A 20,337-nucleotide genomic window follows, 5' to 3' on the forward strand; every position below is an offset into this window, starting at 1 on the left:
ATTTCCTATCCCAACAACGTCCCAGTTCTGATCCCAAGGCTGAATTCCCAACTCCCACCCACCCATCCAGCCAGCCATGCACCCATTTTCTGCATTTTCAGGTCACAAGACTCTGATGAAGGCCACCTCAGCCTTTTCCCCGAAAAAAAAGCTGCTCTTTATTGTGAAAAACTTCACTTTTGCACAACACTGCAGACCCAGCCAAGATGGTCCTGCAAGACAAGGTGAAACAAACATACAAAACCCATATGGATGTAAATTGGTTCATCTAAACAAATTCCTACCACGAAATCCTGATCCTCAATCTCAGCACCGATGAAAAAAGAGGATACAGTTCCCTCCTCCAAGGTCCCTCTCTGCCCCTGCTCCCCGTGGGCTCCTCTCCATGGCTGCAGCTGCGGCCCGGGGCCTGCTCCTGCGGGGGCTCTTTTTTGCACCTAAGTGCTGTTAACCATCCCAGGCATTTGTTGTTCACATGGTGAATAAGTGCTGTTTTGGATTTACAGAGATAATCTGTAGATTTGGTTCCAAAGGGGTTCAAATTCAGGCAAGGCAGTGAGAGCTTTGTGGGCTGCAGGAGAACCAAAATGCAGGAACTGTCAGGGCTCATCCTCACCCGTGACCAACTCTCATTTGGTCTTCTTTGGAGAGAAAGCCAAGCCAGCCAGATGGCTTCCACTACTTCTATGGGAGTGACATTGGGATTGATCTTTAAAATGAAATGAAGCAGAAGGCTGTGGGTTCTCCAACCTTCAAGATATGCAGCACTTGGCTGGGAAGGTTTCTTCCGTTCCTATGGATTTGAAGAATTAGGGCTGAAAGAAGCAGCAGGACCCTAGGGCCATATTCTGTCATCTCTATGGAAACTCCTGACGGGAATTCCCTCCCTACTGGTGTCAAACTGCAGGCAGGCAAACGGGTGTGGTCTCCTCTCTGTGCAACTCCCCAATCCATGGTGTCTCTTTGCATGTGTGAAATTGCATGTGTATAGGGGGTGTGGTGGCAGAAGAGTGAAAGCCTCTTCTGATGGCTCCTAAAGCTGTGAGTCTGACCCTTCTGTGACTGTGCTGAAAGCGATCCTGGGGATAGAAGGGAGAGTGATCCAGCTGCACATCATGAGACGGGGAAGAGACAGAGGCTCTGGCGTGCACTGCTGACTGGTTTGCCTCGGTGGGGTTGGAGTGAGGAAGCTGTACCCTCCTCTGTTAGCACAAAGGAGAGGAGTTATTCCACGCTATTTGTCCTCCTCTGTGTATGAATGGACAGACTGCACAGTTGGTTAAGGCCGTAGCTACTGAAGACAAGAACTCGATTGTCTGCTGCTCTTCAGGCAGAAGGCAGAAGGAATCAAGAGACAGGACTGGCTCTGTCTGCATACTGCAGTAGACGCACTTTTTTGCATCTTCTGTGCGTGAAAAAGTATGTTTTAATTGATAAGAATCCCAAGGGCCTAGAAATACTGCAGTTTTAGGATAAATCTGGTATAAACTGAGTGTCCTGAGGATTTTGAGTACTCCATTTCCGTGGCCAGACCAACAGAAACTCCAGGGCAATAGGAAACACAACTTTCTCTCTCTTATCCTAAATTTCTCCACTTGTTATCTCCTGACCAGCAATTTACAGGAAAGTTACAGGAAAGTGAGGGAAAATATTTGAACTATTTATACACCAGTGCAGGTGGTGCCATGTTAACTTCACTCTTTTGCAAGATCTTGTTTGCTAACAGCAAGTTATGGCCCCTAGGGATGTTTTACCTTGAGGGAGGGAATGGGGGCACACCAAAACAAGTAGAACAAGCAAAATACTGTGGGGTGGAGCTGACAAAACAACAAACAAACAAACAAACAACAAAAAAACAACTACCACCACAGACCACCCACTAGTGCCGTGCTTTTCATACTGAAGTGAGGAAAGAGCAGAGCATCCTTGCAGGAACTTCATGCCTCAAAACCCTCCTTTGTCACTCTTCCTGCACTTGTGTAACAGTTGCTTGCAGGTCTGTTTCCTTTCTTATTTCAGGACTGGAAGATGGCTTCATGGACAAAACAGACTTGGCTTGGGGAAGAGTAATTGAATTTATTGCCAACTGATCACAAAGTAGGACAGTGAGAATTTAAAAACTTTAAAACCAACCAACCAACCAACCAACCAACCAACCAACCAACCAAACAGAAAACCACCTCGCCACACTACCTCCATCCCAGGCTAAACCTCAGTCTTGATTCTTCTATCTATTTCCCACGGAGCAGTGGGGGGTGGTTGGAGGATGTTGGGGACTGGAGGTTGCAGGCTCTGCTGCTCCTTCATCGTATTTGGCAATTTTATTGATGGTAGCGCTCCCCACCCCTCCCATCCCCTCTTTTCCCTTCCCTCCACTCCCCTGCCCTCCCCTATGCTCCCTGTTCTTTCTGACCAACAGTATGATAGATTCGGGTGGGTGGTCAGCACGTGGGGCTACGGAGAGGACATGTACACAAAGATTTGGCTCCAGATCCAAAATGACATGTATTTGGCAATTTTATTTATGGTAGCACTCCCCTCCCCTCCCCTCCCCTCCCCTCCCCTCCCCTCCCCTCCCCTCCCCTCCCCTCCCCTCCCCTCCCCTCCCCTCCCCTCCCCTCCCCTCCCCTCCCCTCCCCTCCCCTCCCCTCCCCTCCCCTCCCCTCCCCTCTCCTCCCCTCCCCTCCCCTCCCCTCTTTTGCCTCCTCTCCCAACTTTTGCCTCCCCTCCCCCCCATCTCCTCCCCTCCCCTCCCGTCTCCTCCCCTCCCCTACACCCCCTCCCCTATTCTCCCTGTCCCTATACTCTGCTACACTCCCCTCCCCTATACTACCCTACACACTCCTACACCCCCCTCCCCTATCCTACCCTAAACTTCCGTTCGCTACACTACCCTACATTACCCTATGCCCCCCTCCCCTACACTCTCCTACACTCCCCTCCCGTATCCTACCCTACACTCCCCTAAACTCCGATCCCTTACACTACCCTGTACTCTCCTATGCTCCCCTCCCCTCTAACACGCTACACTACGCTACCCTACCCTACCCTACCCTACCCTACGCTACCCTACCCTACCCTACCCTACCCTACCCTACCCTACCCTACCCTACCCTACCCTACCCTACCCTACCCTATCCCATCCCATCCCATCCCATCCCATCCCATCCTATCCTATCCTATCCTATCCTATCCTATCCTATCCTATCCTATCCTATCCTATCCTACCCTCCCCCTGCCCTCCCCTCCCCTCCCCTCCCCTCCCTTCCTTTTATTCCCTCCCCTTCCCTCCCCTCTTGTCTTCTTCTCTCCTCTCTTCTTTCTTTCGGGTAACTTCAAATCGCTTCAGTCGTTCTCATAGCTCCTATCCCTGGCTGATTCACGGGAACCCATCAGCAGCAACCAGAAGCGCTCCAGCTGCTGTGTCACTGGTCGAGCAACAGTCTCCAACTGGGAATCGCTGACTTCCTTGTGTGGCTCAGACAGGTGCCTTGCAGTTCCACCGTGGCCTGGACGTTTCCTCTTGCTGTGTCCCCACCTACAGCGCACTTCTGCTTAGAAGCAGCAGCAGGCTTTGCAAGATGTCCCACTCCTTCCATTTTCAGTGGTTTAGCTTGGCTAGCCGGGTGGTGTCTGTCAATAGAAGACAACAACGAGATTTGGGTTAGAAACAGCTAACTGAGTAGTTCCTTTGCACAAGGGCAAGGAATATCTACCCCTTCCTACTGGAGGCTGCAGTGTCAGAGATAATGACGGGTCCTTCCGAGAGCTTTGAAATATCCCTTGGGGATGCTGAGTCCAGAGGACCAGAGCAAACCTGTCTAAAGTACACCGTGGAATCACTCGGAATGACTTCCTAGCAGAAGCATGTGTCTGATACGGCTTCAGCTGCTTGCAGTGTTCTTCTTCACCTCCTACCTAAATTCAGATGAGAGATCTCAATGAAGATGGAAAGGTTGAGAAATAGAGAAATCACTGATGTGCTTTGAGAACTTCTAAGGACTGAGTACTGCATCAATCCCATGTTGTAACATTAAGGATTGGTTAGAAAAGCAAACGTTAAAAACAAGGAAAGGGGAAGAACAAGTAAGCTTTCTTAAAGTATCTATTCTATTTAAGGTATCTTTAAAGAAGTAAATAAGTACTGAAATATATATGCAGATAGAGAGAGAGAGAGAAAGAGAGAGAGATACAGAAACCTAAGAGTCTGCTGTGCAGGTTAGCTTCTTGCTCTCTTTTCTAAAAGTCACAGTGAATGCAGCATCTGTGTGCGTTACAAGCATTACCCTCAGTCCAGCACAGGTACACACGAGAGGTCAGCCTGCAGGTTGCGGAGGCAAAGCAACTGCTCTGGCTGGATGTGAAGAGCCAAGACAGAAGTTGCTGTCAGGGAAAAGATACACAGAGGGGATGAAAAAGACGGAGTGTGCTTCCGACCTTCACAACTTCTAAGCAAGCGGAGATGAGGTTGTGGAAGAAGCAAATAAGCTGTTGATCTAGAAGCAGCCTGAAGATTGTCCTTAAGCAGGGCCTTGCATTCTTCATTTTTACAGCATTGCTTGCCTTCAAGTGCACGACGATGATTTTATGAACTTTCTACCACTACAGAAATGCACCGGATTCTTTCACAAAACTTACGGGTGGTACTTGGCAATATTGGTCAGCATTCTCTATTTCCTTCTTCATCTCAATTCTCTTTTGGCCTGTGAAGCTTTCCAGATCAGAGGAGAAGATCCACGGTAATACGGAGCTTTGGATACTGCAAAGGAAACGAAGAATCCTACTGACAACTCTTTTCAACCTCGCCTGCAAGCATCACAGAAAAGAACACCGAAAGAACACCGCTTTATCATGGGAAGCATAAATTGGAGCATAGGTGTCCTATAGCTGAAGCGAGGTGAAGCAGGTTCCACACAAGGTGAAGGAGCACACCCATAAGCATTTCCATAAAGCCGTGTTTTCAAACAAAGGGTTAAGATTTAGATTTTCTTACAAGTGAAGAATGAAGAAATAAAAGAAAAAGAAAATTACCAGGACATCCAGTTTTCCTCTAGCTTGCTTTGCTTCTTTCCGAATCTGAGTCTGGAGTGACAGTCAGGGAGCAGCGTTGTGCAGAAATGCCAAAGCCTCCCCAGCTGGTTGTACCTTCATCAGCAAGGGCTTTGATACTGCTGCCTCCTCAGCAACATCAGCCATTTCCGAGGAAAGCTGGTGTCCATCAGGTCAAATAGGAATGGGAAATCCCTCTTGCCACAACTTCACACTCACACCAGAGTTGGCAGGACAGGCCGATGGACAGAGAAGCGTCTGCAAGAGTGTTAGAAAACAGACTTTAGATTTCCGTCAACCCAGGAAGAATTACTTGCTCATCCCTTCAAAGTGAACTCTGAGTAGAAGGAGGGGATCCCAAGCTGCATTCCTGACATCTATGCTGCAAAGTCATCCAATGGGACATGTTACTGGACCAGCCTGTTACGAACAGAAACAGGACTTTGAGGTTATGCTGTTGGATTAGAATTAAGCTCAAAGAGTTAGTCCTTTGACGTGTTTTTGTTTGCAAGTGTTTTCACTGCTTCCCAGACAATGTCTCCAGCAAGCTAGCTGCTTGCTTCATTTGTTCTGTTCTGTTCTGTTCTGTTCTGTTCTTTTTGATTCTGTTTTGTTTTGTTTTCTCAGCCAGGATTCTTAGAGAAATGAGATTAAAGTGATCATATTGTATGTCCACCCATCCCTCCCTCCCCTTCGCTTGTCCAGAGCTTTTACCTCATCCAGCAGCTTGAATGAACTCGGTCCTAGGCGCAGTTGTGTCCAAGCCATTCTGTTCCTAGACGTGTTGTGAGAACAGACAGCTAAGTAGTGGGGAGAGGACGTGCTGCTGTCTGCAGTGTGACCTCAGCGCTTACCAAACAGTAGGGAATACACAGAGAAGGGCCTTAGGAGAACTTCAAGCCCCAGATACGTTTTATGTGGAAACCATATTTCCCAAGATAACACTGGACGCAACTGCATAATCAAAAGGGATTAATTTCTTGGTTCATTCAACTCCTAGGTTTTAGTTTTAAAACATGTCTGTCTTGGCTTAAAGCACTCTTCCAATCTCTATTTCCAGTTCCTAGGATTTCCTGAAATAGGGAATCCCACTTTTTCCTTTTACAATCTCCCAGTCTCTTCTTTTTTACCTCTCCCCAAGAAACTTAGCACTGCTCTCTTCATACTTGACAACTAGATATGGAGCTGTATCAGCCAGAAGGAAGTTTCCTTATCACTTTCTGCTTCTTACGGTATCTGGGCTCTTACCTTTACACTTACTCACCCTTCCTACATTAGCACAAAGAAAGTGTTTTGGAGATCTGATGTCTTGTTTTCCAGAAACTGCCCTGAATCACCTTTATGAGAGCTGTCCCACGCTGCGAGCACAAGTCTTGCAGTCTGGCCAGATATTTGCCTTCTAAGTCAATAACCAAATCTGTTACAAAGGTAAGAACATGTAATGAATGGAAAGGAAATCCTTTTATTTTCATCACAGTTCACTTTTTTTAGTTAAGTTAAGAACATGTAATGAATGGAAAGGAAATCCTTTTATCCTTTTATTTTGATCCAAATTCACTTTTTTTTTTTTTTTTTTTTTTTTTTTTTTTCTAGACCAAGAATGAATCATGGAGAGCCACCAAAACTCAGGTGAGAAATGAAATGTCAAATGTTAAGGTCAGGAAGCTTGCCCACTGCCATTGCTACCCTGAAAGCAGATGGAGTGCATCTTCATACGCCACAGCCTGAGACACTAGTCGACAGGCCAGCCCGTGTGAGGAAGTCCATTGCTGCCTGAATTTTAACATGACAGGGGGACTCTTAAGCCTCTTGTTTATGCTTTAGTACTTGCGGTCTATGGGAGGACCACAGCACACTCTTCTCTGTCTCCCCTTATTTGTTGATCGTCTGTAGGAAGAAGAGAACGTGCAGAGGCCCTCACCCGTACATTGGGTCTGTTCTCACTCTGTGCAGCTCCATCATTGAGCAAAGTACCAACCTTGAGGCTTCTGTAAGGACTTGACACAAACTACAGAATACTACAATGAAGCATTCACAACAAAACCACATTTTTTTCCGCAGCCAAGCATCAAAACACTTACAGAAGGGCATGGTCCCTCTCTGTGCACCTCAAGGGGAGATCCACAAATCCTCACGTGGTTTCATCGCATCCAGCACCCTTCTCTGTGCCTCCCAGCTAAACGTGCACAGAGGCAGCTGTTGCCAAAGTGCTGTGGTGACACAATTCAGTTCTGTTTCTGAAGTCATCACCGCAGGCGCCTCCCAGTGACGGCACAACACTCTCTGTTGCTAATGCGTCTGTCTCAGAAACAGCTAGGGAAGTACCACTATGCCCAAACTGACTTGAATTAGAGTAGTTCCCAAATTATTCTCTGCTCCCCTACATCTGTGGAAGGTGGGTGATCAATCTTTTCCTTGAGAAAGGACTACAGAGCAAAAGAGCTTGATTCTGAGACGTTGCCCGTCCTTGTAGAGCAGTTCACCTTTGATTTCCATGTCAGAAAAAAGAAGGTGAAATCAACAATTCCCTTCCTCTGAGCTGGGAATAGGAAAGAAGCCCAATTCTCCAGGAAGCCTTCAAAAGGAAACTCTGCATTTCTTTGTTAAACACCTTGTTTAATTTCTTGAAAGAAATCTTTCCCAGGACTTTGCAACTGCGGTGGTTCAAAGCGGGTGGGCAGCCGAGTTCCACCACGGCCGCTCTCTCACTCCCCCTCCTCAAAGGGAAAGGGGGAGAAAATACGATGCAAAGGGCTCCAGGGCTGAGATAAGGACAGGGCGATGGCTCAACAAGTATCGTGACGGGCAAAGCAGACTCAGCAGAGTGACCCTCAGGGTCCCTCCCTGCCCCTGCTCCCCGTGGGGTCCCTCCCATGGGATGCCGTCCTTCCCCAGCTGATCCCACACGGGCTGCCCACAGGCAGCAGCTCCTCAAGCACTGCTCCCACACGGCTCCGTCCCACGGGCTCCATCCATCCATCCATCCCCCAGGAGCAAACTGCTCCAGCACGGGTCCCCCACGGCTGGGCGGCAGCTCCCCCCAGCCCCCCTGCTCCTGCGGGGGCTCCTCTCCATGGCTGCAGCTGCGGCCCGGGGCCTGCTCCTGCGGGGGCTCTCCACAGGCCGCAGCCTCCTCCAGGCCACAGCCACCTGCTCCACCGGGGGCTCCTCCACCCACAGGGGGGCAGCAGCGTGGAGATCTGCTCCATGGGGGACCCATGGGTGCAGGGGGACAGCCTGCTCCACCAGGGGCCTCTCCCTGCACAGCCCGCAGGGGAACTGCTGCTGTGAGCCTGGAGCACCTCCTGCCTCCTGCTGCACTCACCTTGGGGGCTGCAGGGCTGCTTCTCACTCCTTGCTCTTCCAGCTTCTGTTGTGCAGCAGTATTTCCCCCTGCTTACATCTGCTCTCCCAGAGGTGCAAACAACATCGCTTATTGGCTCAGCTCTGGCAAGCGCCGGGGCCCTTTTGGAGCTATCTGGAGCTGGCTGTTGTCTGGACTGTTCTCACAGACGCCATCCCTGCAGGCCCCTGCTACCAAACCCTTGCCACGTAAATCCGATCGAAGTGTATGCAGCAATTACAAAGCCGCTGTGCTTTGGGCTGTCACGATCCTTCTGCAAGTGCAGGGGAGGTGCAGGGTTGCTTTGCATTTCCAAAAGGAGGAAGAAAGCCTCCAACCCCACTGGACCTCAGCCACTTGCAGGATCCAAGCAACGCTCCCCACTTTCAGTTATCTCCCTCCCATGCACACAGTGGGAGCAAGGTTGAACAAGCACATTTTTGAAAATGTTTATCTTAATGAAGAATAAAAGAAGTCTACAACACCCAATCCCTCTGTGCACCCAAGGCAAAAATCGTGGACTATTCTGCCTCAACACTATTTTCAGACCCAATTTGTCAAGTCATCTAGCAGAGGATTTCTCTCTTGTTCACTCACTAGCTTAGTAGAGCACCAGTTTACATAGGTGCTGGAGCAGATTCCTCAACCATCTGAAGGGACTTGATCCCAGAAAAGTTCAAAACTGCAGATGACTCATGATTTTGTGGTGAAGCATCTATTAAATGAGAGCTGTTCCGCTTAGGGCACAGTGAGACAGTGTGAGAAGAACCCTGTATCTCACTGATTGAGGCTTTATAACTCTACAGAATTGTCAGTCAACAATAAATGGAAAGTGCAGGAGATATGTTCTTTCTTCCTCCTTTCCCTGCCATACATTAGCAGAGAGATTGTGGTGGGATATAGGTTCAGAGCCTCACAGAAGAAGGATTTGAACCCAGGCTCTCCACAGTCTGCACTACTGCCTTTCTGACAGCTTTTGACTATTTTATTTTATTTTATTTTATTTTATTTTATTTTATTTTATTTTATTTTATTTTATTTTATTTTATTTTATTAGTATTATTATTCTTCTTTTTCTGGGTGGTGTCTAAGTCTTGGGGGGCAGAACAAACTGTGGGAGGAGGGAATGCTACTACTGTCTGTGACAGTGGTGATTTCTGGACAGTGTTAGCAACAGAGCTTCTGCAGAGAAGAGAAAATGCCAGGCAGTCTCTGTTGGTATTCCATGTACTGAGTACTGAGTGCAGTTTTGGGCTCCACAGTATAAGAAAAAGACATAAACCTGTTAGAGAGTGTCGAAAGAAGGGCAACAAACAAGAGGGTCTCTTTTAACAGGGGGATTGAGGTTTGTGGCAAGGTTTTGGTAGCAATTTAGGGGCTGCACTGTGCTGGACACAGCAACAGACGCACCATAAGCCAAAGTCAGACAATAAGCCAAGGTGTGTTCACGCGTGGTTTACTGTGGTTTACGTGTGGTTTACATATAGAAGAAAGTTTTTGCCTAGTGGTGAGTATACTGCAGATTTGCTGCATTGTTCTAAATTAAATAGCAAGATAAGTGATGGCATCGTAGGCTGGGAAAATATTTCTAGAGTATCAGCGCATTTTGAGCATCATTTTAACTGTTTATGCAAACATGAAGATTATTAAAATCAGTGTTTATTTATGTCTGTATGTAAACAGGTGATCATGTTGTATAGCATGCAGTAAATGGTTTGTGAATGCTGCTTGAAGAATGAAAAGAGTAAGTCAGCTCCACAAGGAATAAATGAATTTTGTTTATTTGTGCAATGCAGAGATTAGAATTAGACCAACAGCATGGAACCAAAGTCTTGCTGTGTGCCTTTTATCTGTAGGACAGTTCATGGAGGCTTCAGCAGCCCTATCTGTTTTCTAGCACTCTGAAATGTCCTCTGTGGTGCTGCACCCAGTTGAAAGCCTGCACTGATTGTGATGAACTTTCCTAACAGGAGGCACGGGTCCTTCATCGGACGCTGGCTGGGGATGTATGCTGCGATGCGGGCAGATGATGCTGGCCCAAGCACTGATCTGCAGACACTTAGGGAGAGGTGAGTGCTGGTCCTGAGGGAACTTCGGTATTGTCTGCAGACGCTTCTTCGTAAGTACTCCATTAAAAGCACAAACCCTGAATTTATTAGTGAGACTTTCTTTGATGCCCTGGTAACAGTTCCTAATGAATCAATTCATATTCAGCTGGGTGAAATCATCCCAGCCTGAAGCAGAGAAATAGGCATAGAAGGAGAAGAAATGGGGAATCCTGTCGCCATTATTTTATAAACCTTTTAGTGTAACACCCAAGTTGAGGCCAAGGGAAAACCTGCCACCGTGGGACAGTGCTCTTACCCTTCTCTTCACTACTCACTTGTCAGCAGCACGAGGTCCAAACCCCCCTGGTGCAAGCTCTTAAGCATGCATGTCACATCCCAGGATGCTGCCAGTGGAGTGTTTGGACTTTCTGTATGGATCTTATGTTGTTATTTAATGGGTGCTTAGAAATCCAACAAGGTCTAAACACAGCCTGTACTTTTAAATAATCTTGGAAGCTCAGAGATACTGGAATGGCTATCAATACGCAGCGTGATCCGTCAGAATATGTTTGCAGTTGATGTTTTTGTTTTGTTTTATTTTCCCTGTTTTTACAATCTAGCCTATGATGATAAAGGGCAGCTTGATGATAAATAACAAGCTTGGAATTCTAGGAGCTCTACACAAAATGTAAATATTCGAGATGAATTGAAATGTCTTTTAACATCTCATTATAAAGCTTTCTGCTGTCTAGACATTTGATCAGTGTAATGAAAACGTCACCATTTTTTATTCTATATCAATTTTTCCTTTCAGATTGGCAATGGGAAAAACACAAAAAACAACCAGAAGAATATCACAGAATCCTACGATGCTTTCTCGACAGGAAGGCTTGCTGTTATTCAATCCACCAGATGGGTAAGAACAAACATAAACTTTCAGGTTTTTTCCACTGAAATTTCTACTGTGTTGAATCACTAATTTGCAGTATGTTAATTCATAATTTTAAAAAGTGGATGTGAAGACAAGGTGTATGCTTATACAAAAATAAAAAGGTATGCAGATGGGCGCAAAGACTAGTAGTACAGAAACATTCCCTGAGACCTAAATAAAGCCATGTACTAGAATGTAGCTCTTGATAAACTCTGTAAGCCTTGGGTACCAGAGTCAGTAATGTTAGAATAGACAGTCTTGTAGCTTATTGCTGTAATTTGTAATAAAGGGCACTAACATTTGTTAACTTGTAATTCTCATTGTAGTTTAGAAGCCTTTTGTTTATTAAAGAAACTGGCACTCCCTAAGTTTTGAAAAGAGCATAGATTGAGAAAATAATTGTTATTGCTAACTACAGATTGCAGTTACTCTAGAATGTTTGACAGTCACGGTATTTACTGTATATTGTTCCCACATTCTTTATGGTCTCATTTTTCTTTGATTTTGTGTACGTGTGTCTTTTTTTCACTATGAAAACAGCACAGGTGGGTGTTGGAGAGGGGAAGTCAATTGGAGAATGGTTTGGACCAAATACAGTTGCTCAAGTACTAAAGTAAGTGAGATCATACCAGTCTCATTCAGAACGTACTCCCCTGGGGCAGCCAAGAGAAGGCCCAGGCAGAGTTTTGAAGGCTGCATCTCCCCCTGTCCCACAGTCAGGAATGTACTTGCCATCTCTTTACAAGTGCAGCATGGAATGTCATGCCACAGCTCGGTGTGCAGGTACTGAGTTGGGAATGGGTGACCTCTAAATTTTAATAAAGGAAGAGCCTGAGGAGAAGAAACTGCAGGAAAGTCTCCTGCTATGCCGTCTGCATGCCCTCACCAGTCACACCACAGATGTATATTCCTTTCTGCACAGTGGCACAGCTCTGGCAGGTCGAGAGTGCCACCGTGTAGGTCGGAGTGGTGGTGTGAAACATCAGAGAGAAGCCATCTCGGCTGAGGAGGGAACTGAGCTGCAATTCCTCCCTTTCTGAGCAGCAGTTCTGCCAGCAAGGCTACTGGATAAAGATGGGCAGCTCCTCATAGTCTGGGAGCCACACTGAAAGGAACTGAGGCTGCTCAGTTCTCCAGGGGTACGTGGAGGTGTCTTACCTCAGGCAGGGGCTAGGCTACAGGTCCTGCGAGCTCAGCAGCAAGTCTTTGACACCCTGGAACAGGCACATGATCTGAAGAGGGAGGGGAGCTGAAGCATGCCCTGGACTCCAGATCTTTCATGGCCAAGTTTTTCATGGTGAAACGCTCACCCCCATTTCTTTCTGGCTTATTTGAAACAGCTAATTCTGCCAGTGCAGCTTAAGAGTGTAGCTCCCTTCCCCAAAGGTTTGGATTTTGCAGAAGTGGACATAAAACTGTGTGCTGCTGTCTCCCACTGAAATTTTGGTGCCCCAAACCCTTAGCTGATTTAGCTTTTAACGCCCCATTTCTGCTGTGCACGCAGGCTCAGGCAGAAGTAATTCCACTGAATTCAGTGGAATTTCTTAAGCAAAAAGTAATCTGCAAAACTGGCATAGGAATTTTTTTCTTTTCCAGATGAGAAAAGACACAATTGGGCAAGAACCCAGTGCAGAGACTGTCGAGTGCAATAAAAAGTAATAAACTTGATGTAGTTGAACTGTTACTGTCACTGCACTTAGCAGTAAGACAAAACAGTTTGCACATGGTGCAGCGCATATGTTTTTCCTGGTACCACTCAGTACCTATTTTTCTAAAGATATTAAACATTTAATGTTTAAAGTTTTCTTTTTCTTACATGGAGACTTTAAAAAATGCAGAAAGGATGTTTTTTCTTAAGAAAAAATAAATAAATAAATGGTTCTGAGTGTAAAGCTACCCTTTTGATCCAACTAGTTTATATTAATTAGTACCTTAATGTTTTCTAGGAAGCTTGCTTTATTTGATGAATGGAATTCATTAGCAGTTTATGTATCTATGGGCAATACGGTGGTCATTGAAGACATCAGGAAGTGACACCTCATCAGTTTTCTGGTAACAGTTTCTGATTTGACTCCATTTGCCAGCATGTATCTAAACATGAACAAATACTTGGGGGGCCATGGGTTTGTCTTGCAAGGGTAAGAAGAGGGAAGAAGGACATACAAACTCAGTTGTGTTTTTTTGATCCCTGATGCCAACTTCGTGCTCACATCACTGGATGTGAAGAGCTCCTTGAAGAATTTCTACTGTCATCATTGCTGCCATTTCATTTCTCTGGCGTTTTATAGGCAAAGCTTGACACTATTAATAACATTAATAGGACATGTCACTGCAGTCTTAAATTGTCATCCCCCAATCATTGATCTAACGTCTCACTTGGACGTGCCAGCACATACTGTCTGCTAGAATTACTTCTACTAAATAGCTGTAATTGCCATGCCCGGCTCGTTTTGTCTTGGGTGCCCTATAAAGATCCCTGGCAAACTAGCTTAATTCACTACTGAGAGGAAGATCTGCTTTGTGTTCCTCTGTGCGTTGACTGATTTCTAGTTTTATTCCCGCAGAAAAAACGTGCTGGTCCCCTCCTCAGAGCAGCAGCGCGTCCCACAGCAGTGCACATTTGCACAGAAGTGCTCTTGGCCGAAGCAAGAAGGCAGGAGGACTCTGCACAGGCTGGAAAGCCCTCTTGCTTATTATACCTCTACGACTAGGGATAAATCACATAAATCCCGTATATATTGATGCATTTAAAGTAAGGTTTTCTTTCAATTCATTGCTCGTTACTGTCAAATAAGTTTGGGTATCTGTGATGTCAGTAAAGAAATGAATGACAATTTCCTTTATTCCTTTTGAACTCCTAGGAATGCTTTAAGATGCCACAGTCTTTGGGAGCATTAGGAGGGAAACCAAATAATGCCTTTTATTTCATAGGATTTTTAGGTAAGGAAAAAAGAAACTTATTCCAAATGTGCAGATGATCAAAAGAGAACATTTTTTGAAGGGGAAATAGTAAGGGGTCTAAGCGTGAACCTCTAGAAGTAAAGAAAGATGAGAATAGAATAAAATAAATGAAGAAGCATATCTAAAAGAGTTTAGAAACAGTATGAGATGATCCTTAACAGGAGCAGAAAGTTAACAGCAAAGCTAGGTGTAAAAATAAGTGATGACATCAACAAGAGCAACATACTGAGAATAGCTGATAGCATTTGACAAGTGTATTGGTCAAATGTCACTTTTATTTTCTTGTATTTCAAAACTGTTTCTGATAGCAGTATCTTTTTCACCTTTTGCATACCTTCTGTTATTAAGTATTGCTCTAATTAATTTAAAATGCATTCCTTCAGATTTCACCCCACTTTGGGCCAAAATTTTGCAACCCTATTTTGTCCTTTTGTAAAACCTAACCTGTTTTAGTTAGGCTTTTTTGTTCCAATTTCTGAATGAATGCCTAATGGGATTACAGATTGCATCTGTGAACATCCTGTACCTTTTAATCTGTCAAATGTTAGTGTTTACAACACTTGAGATTTAAAAAAAAAAAAAAAAAAGTACTGGATCTCACATGGAAAAATAAAAGTATGTGACAAAGATAGAACATAACCAACCAAAAAATTACAGTAATAGGTGACAATAGGAAGTTATACTAAATACCCTGTGGGAAACGCTGTGTCTAAACCTTCTGATTCTCTTAAAGAATCCCTAGCTGGAAAGTCTAGATTATACTGACTGCAATGGCAATCTAATTTCTATTTTACAGTTCTGGACCAAGTGCTTATTAATGTCACTTGCTTATTTTTAACATACGGCTTTTACCCATCCAGGCAATGAGCTGATCTATCTGGACCCTCACACCACTCAAAGCTTTGTAGATTCAGAAGAAAATGGCACGGTTGACGATGAGAGTTTCCACTGCCAGGAAGCCCCACATAGAATGAAGATCATGAATTTGGACCCTTCAGTAGCTTTAGTAAGTGTCAGGAAATCTTGAATGCATGTACTTTATCTCAAAGTAATGTCTCTCTACATTGGTAAGGGCAGCAATGCATCTCCTTGAACAGAACCAAGATCACAAAGCTGTCTTCTGTGATCAACACATAGTAGTTTGTACATAACTACATGGAGAATCTTAGGGCAAGTGGGGAGCTGTCTGTACTGTAGGGAGCTCGCTTTGTTTTCTTTACTGAGCAGCTTTTACTTCTTTCAAGAGGCATTATAATGGTCAGAGCAAGGAACTGAAACAGGTTTACGTGTTTTATTCTATCACTACTTTATGTTTGGTCACCTCTAGACAAGTTACTTAAACTTACTTTATATCATAAGTTGAAAATGTTTAAGTGGAATTATTGTATTTCACCCCAAATTACAAATACAAATGTATTATTTGTAATTCACCCAAAATGTCATGGGGGACTGTGGTATTTGAAAAAATTGGATCTGATCCCATGCCAGTATCCTGTGATTGGGTGATTGGCAGTTGTCACCAGTGGGATGTGTTTCTAAAGCTTTAAACAATCTGTAAAGATACCGGTATCTGTCATTCATTCACATACCTGTTTTTTAATACTGCTGCTTTTTAGAAAGTTTTTTTGTTTTTTTTTGTTTTAATACTTAACTACGTAACTGTGCAAAATGTGGCATGATGCAACGAGACAGACAAAATCATAATGAAGAGCAAATATTTTCAGTATAGATACCAGAATGGAAATGTTCCTTAGGTGGTCCATCATCTACAAGTTTTCAGCTTCTGCTGATACCTGGACTGTAGGAACTGGGTGGCGCTCCATGGAGGAGCACACAGGAGCTGCTGCTATTTTTTGCTTGACTATTTCGTTAGGGGTTTGCAGGGCCTTGTTCTCCCCGTGGGTTCTCTCCCTAGAGCTGCCACATATTTGGAGTCTTATATCTACTGATCGTACAGGGCATTACTGTATCAGAGGTCAAACCGCCTTACCTGCTGGTACCACATACCTACCATCTGCAAAGGTAAAACTCTGTGTGTTTGTTTTTTCCCCTAAGGGCTTCTTTTGCAAAGAAGAATGTGATTTTGATAACCGGTGTAGTCTTGTACAAAAGGTAAGAGTGGGAACTTAGCATCTCGATTTGTTCTTTATAAAGTCTGGTTTTTATTGTTTGTTTTTTGTAAAATTTTCCTTTGCATTTTCCTTTGTATACAAATTGTATGAGCCATGGAGAAGAATGCATTAAAGCATCAGGGTAAGGCAATACTACTGAATTGCTAATTGGAAATTGTTCAGCACTTTACCAGCCACAAACCCTGCCAGTTGGAAAATGGGTGTAAACATCCACACTTGAAGGTGTTACTGGGTGACACTTGCTTTTAACTTCTAATTCTCACTAAATGACTAAGGTTTAACTGCCATATTGTAGTGATGTATCAATGATTTGCTTCCTGATCCTTTTTTATTGTTTGACATAATAGGTTGCGTGTTCTAATTATGACTGTTAGTCCCTGCTATCTTAAAGATCTGATTCTGTAAGCGCTGCAGGCCTCTAGCTCCTGCTGATCTAGGGAGAACAGAAGGTGCTGGCTGCCACAGGAAACAGACTTGAGGATGTTTCTGCATGCAGCTGTTAAGCTAAGCACCAGACGTCTGAATGTAAAGTACCATCAACCTCTAAGGGCATTTATTTAAAAAAAAAAAAAAAATCATCTAAGGAAAACAGTTTGTAAATAACTGAAATACAGGACAGAAGGTAACTTCTCTTTGAAGAGGAATAGCGTTTGGCTTCAGGAACACCTTTTTTCCTGACCAAAACCTGTCCTTCAAAATCTGATGCGTTTTTTTTTTTTTTTTCCCCTTTGGAGGAGCTGATAGATCTGTCTTTTGTGCTATTGATCAACAGAAAACTTGAGGAGAGTTCTATGCAAGCAACTTTCTTTTAAAAAGCAGAAAATATTGTACATTCCTAGTGTGCTTGCTACGTGTAAACAAAATTACAGGTTTGCAGATATCAAAGCTGATATCAAAAGATGATAAGACTGATAATTTGTAGTACAGTTCAAGAGATCTGTCTTCCAGATGTGTTTTAACTAGGGATGTATTACAGAGACCATGGTGCTTGGATTTCACAGTATGTCTGTATAAAGACTTTTTTTTCCTGATGGACATGCGTAATTAAAAAACACTTTCAATTAAGCAGACACGTTTTGTGTTTGAAGCGTCTCCCGAGCCAGCTTTTAAAATGAAAGCATTCTGTCCTCAGGAGATTCTAAAGCAGCAGAGTCTACGGATGTTTGAGCTGGTCCAGAAGCACCCGCCACACTGGCCTCCTTTCATACCTCCAACAAAACCAGAAGTGACAACCACAGGAGCAGGTAAGGCACCGATTAAAAGCCTAATTGTGCAATGTTATGTTCCTTGTTAGCAAATAAAAGAATAATCACAGGTAGAATAACTATCCTTTGTGAGTGTCAAGCAATATATAGCAGGCATGTATCCAAACAAGCCATACAATTGCTAGCACAGATTTTTTTTTTTCACTCTTACAAAGTACTTTTCTGGAATGCGTCTTTCAAAGTTTTTTTTTTTAAGTGAACAAAATCAGGCATGTCTTTAGAAGAATTTTTTTCTTTATCTTTTTTTACAGAACTCATTGAATCTACTGACAAGCTATTTGAATTGGAAGAAGAATTTGAAATCCTGAGTGTGTGAAGGAAACTGTGGTGACTCTTCTGAGTGTTGAATATATTGGTAATATTATTGCATTGACTTAAACAGCCATGTTAGCCCCGAAGTGCCTGAAATTATGGATAACAGAGCACAGAAATCTAGTAGCATCCAAAACTCCAAGGGCAGTTTAACACACAAGCTTCCCCGGATGGAAAGGCAGTAAGAGATCTTGTGATAAGATGCTTAAAGGGAATCTCTTTTTAACGTACCTTACGTGGAGACAAACGGGCCTTTGAGATTAAGGCAAAAATACATGTATCACTGGGCACCATGTTTGGAGAAAGGGATAACCCAAATGGATATTTCTTGCTCTCATATAATAATGCAATAGTTTAGTTCTTCAAGCAAAACAGTCTTCAGTTCAGGAGGATGTTTACTTCTGTTCCCTCCTGTGGGCTGCGTCATAGGAAAAATACATTGTCTTGTTTAAAAGATTGACTGGATCAGGAGAAAATTGTTTCCTTGTTAAATATTTTAACATGTATTTGAGCAACCAGACTTTATTACAAAAATGTTTCTGTAAAAGGAACTATGTCTAATGGACACATTTTGCAATAGCCTTCCTGTTTCTGGGAGACCTCAAGAGGAACAGGAGCCTCAAATAGTTGATACAGATCACAACCACTGTTATAGTTATGGTATATTTCACCTTGACCTTAAAATTCAAATGATTAAAACTTAGGTTATTTCTTTCCGAGTTAAAACGAGTCAAAGGTGGTTTAACTGTACCTTATTTATTTTAGAATAGATTTACACAAGTTTCTCTGTTACAGCACTTTATCTGTGCATCTAATAAATTTCTTAAGCTTTTCTTAGGTTGTATGCTGCTATGTTTGGTTAATTTGTGTGAACTAAATATAAACCAGGTGATCTTAAAACTTAATATAGAAGCGTACACAGATTACTGAATTGTTGCTTTTTGACTTCTTGCCTTTTGAAATCTGTTTTGGTAGAAGTGCCTTAACCCTACAGGTTTATCAGAACAGCCTGGGCAGTTTTATTTCTAAGGCAGAGAATCTCTCTCTAGCAGCCATAAGAAAAACAGTTCAGAATAAAGAAAGGCAAAGATTTTTAATCCATGCTGAAGTTCCTTTTCACTATCAGACAGTCCCCCTTGTGGTCATGTTGTCATGCTAGTGTAATGAACATGAATTGCAGACTTTCATCTTCACCAATAAATGACAACATAGAGAAATACTGAATATTGTCTCCTCTCACTTGCACCTCTCGATCAGGGCCACTGTTTTTTCAAACAAAAGAGTTAACGAGATCCTATTGCATCTTGTTTAATGTTTATTAACTACAGTTTGGAAACCACAAACGTAGAAAAAAAATATCATTTCCTTATTTTATTAAAACATATATAAAACATATATAAAACATATATAATATATATATATAACACATATTGTGTTGTAAAGCACACAATTCCCTACCAATGACAACAAAAAAATCATCTAATTGAGCATGCAGTTTTCATTAACCTGTTTTTTTTTTTGTTTCTTTTTTTTTTTACAAATACCCAACAACACATACACATGTGTTGTGTTGTGTTTTTTTCCATCATTTCTCACTGAAGCAATACCCATCCCGTATCAGATCTGTGTCATTACTCTAATTTTTGTTCCTAATGTACTTGAAAAACTTCTTAACTCTATTGATTGCAACAGTGGACTTTTTTCCCTCCGATCTTAACTCCATTTATCAATTACTTATTCTCTTAAAATCCTGCTTTTAAGAGATGGTTAGGTATTCACCATCTCTCACTCTTATTTATAGATTTTCTATTCTTTTTCAGTAGTTCAGCCCTAGTCAACTCGGAGGTGTCATGTATTTGGCAATTTTATTTATGGTAGCACTCCCCTCCCCTCCCCTCCCCTCCCCTCCCCTCCCCTCCCCTCCCCTCCCCTCCCCTCCCCTCCCCTCCCCTCCCCTCCCCTCCCCTCCCCTCCCCTCCCCTCCCCTACCGTACACTCTTTTGATTATCTCCCCAATTTTGCCTCCCCTTTCCTCCCCCCCATCCCCTCCCCTCCCCTCCCGTCTCCTCCCCTCCCCTACACCCCCTCCCCTATGCTCCCTGTCCCTACACTCTGTACACTCCCCTCCCCTATACTACCCTACACACTCCTACACTTCCCTCCCCTATCCTACCCTAAACTCCCGTTCGCTACACTACCCTACATTACCCTATGCCCCCCTCCCCTACACTCTCCTACACTCCCCTCCCGTATCCTACCCTACACTCCCCTAAACTCCGATCCCCTACACTACCCT

General features: G+C 43.7%; 1 protein-coding gene across 1 annotated transcript; it reads left to right on the forward strand.

Moving 5' to 3' along the window:
- Window positions 1–6,656: 6,656 nt before the first annotated feature.
- On the forward strand, window positions 6,657–18,216 carry LOC140000922 (cysteine protease ATG4A-like). The gene is made up of 10 exons (XM_072032029.1): window positions 6,657–6,678; window positions 9,738–9,899; window positions 10,363–10,461; window positions 11,255–11,356; window positions 11,912–11,984; window positions 13,318–13,393; window positions 15,198–15,338; window positions 16,388–16,444; window positions 17,597–17,708; window positions 17,981–18,216. Exons 1-10 carry the CDS (start codon window positions 6,657–6,659, stop codon window positions 18,043–18,045), a joined length of 909 nt encoding a protein of 302 aa, XP_071888130.1. The 3' UTR covers window positions 18,046–18,216.
- Window positions 18,217–20,337: the final 2,121 nt, after the last annotated feature.

This window comes from Anas platyrhynchos, chromosome 35, assembly GCF_047663525.1.
Source record: "Anas platyrhynchos isolate ZD024472 breed Pekin duck chromosome 35, IASCAAS_PekinDuck_T2T, whole genome shotgun sequence".
Lineage (NCBI taxonomy): Eukaryota > Metazoa > Chordata > Aves > Anseriformes > Anatidae > Anas > Anas platyrhynchos.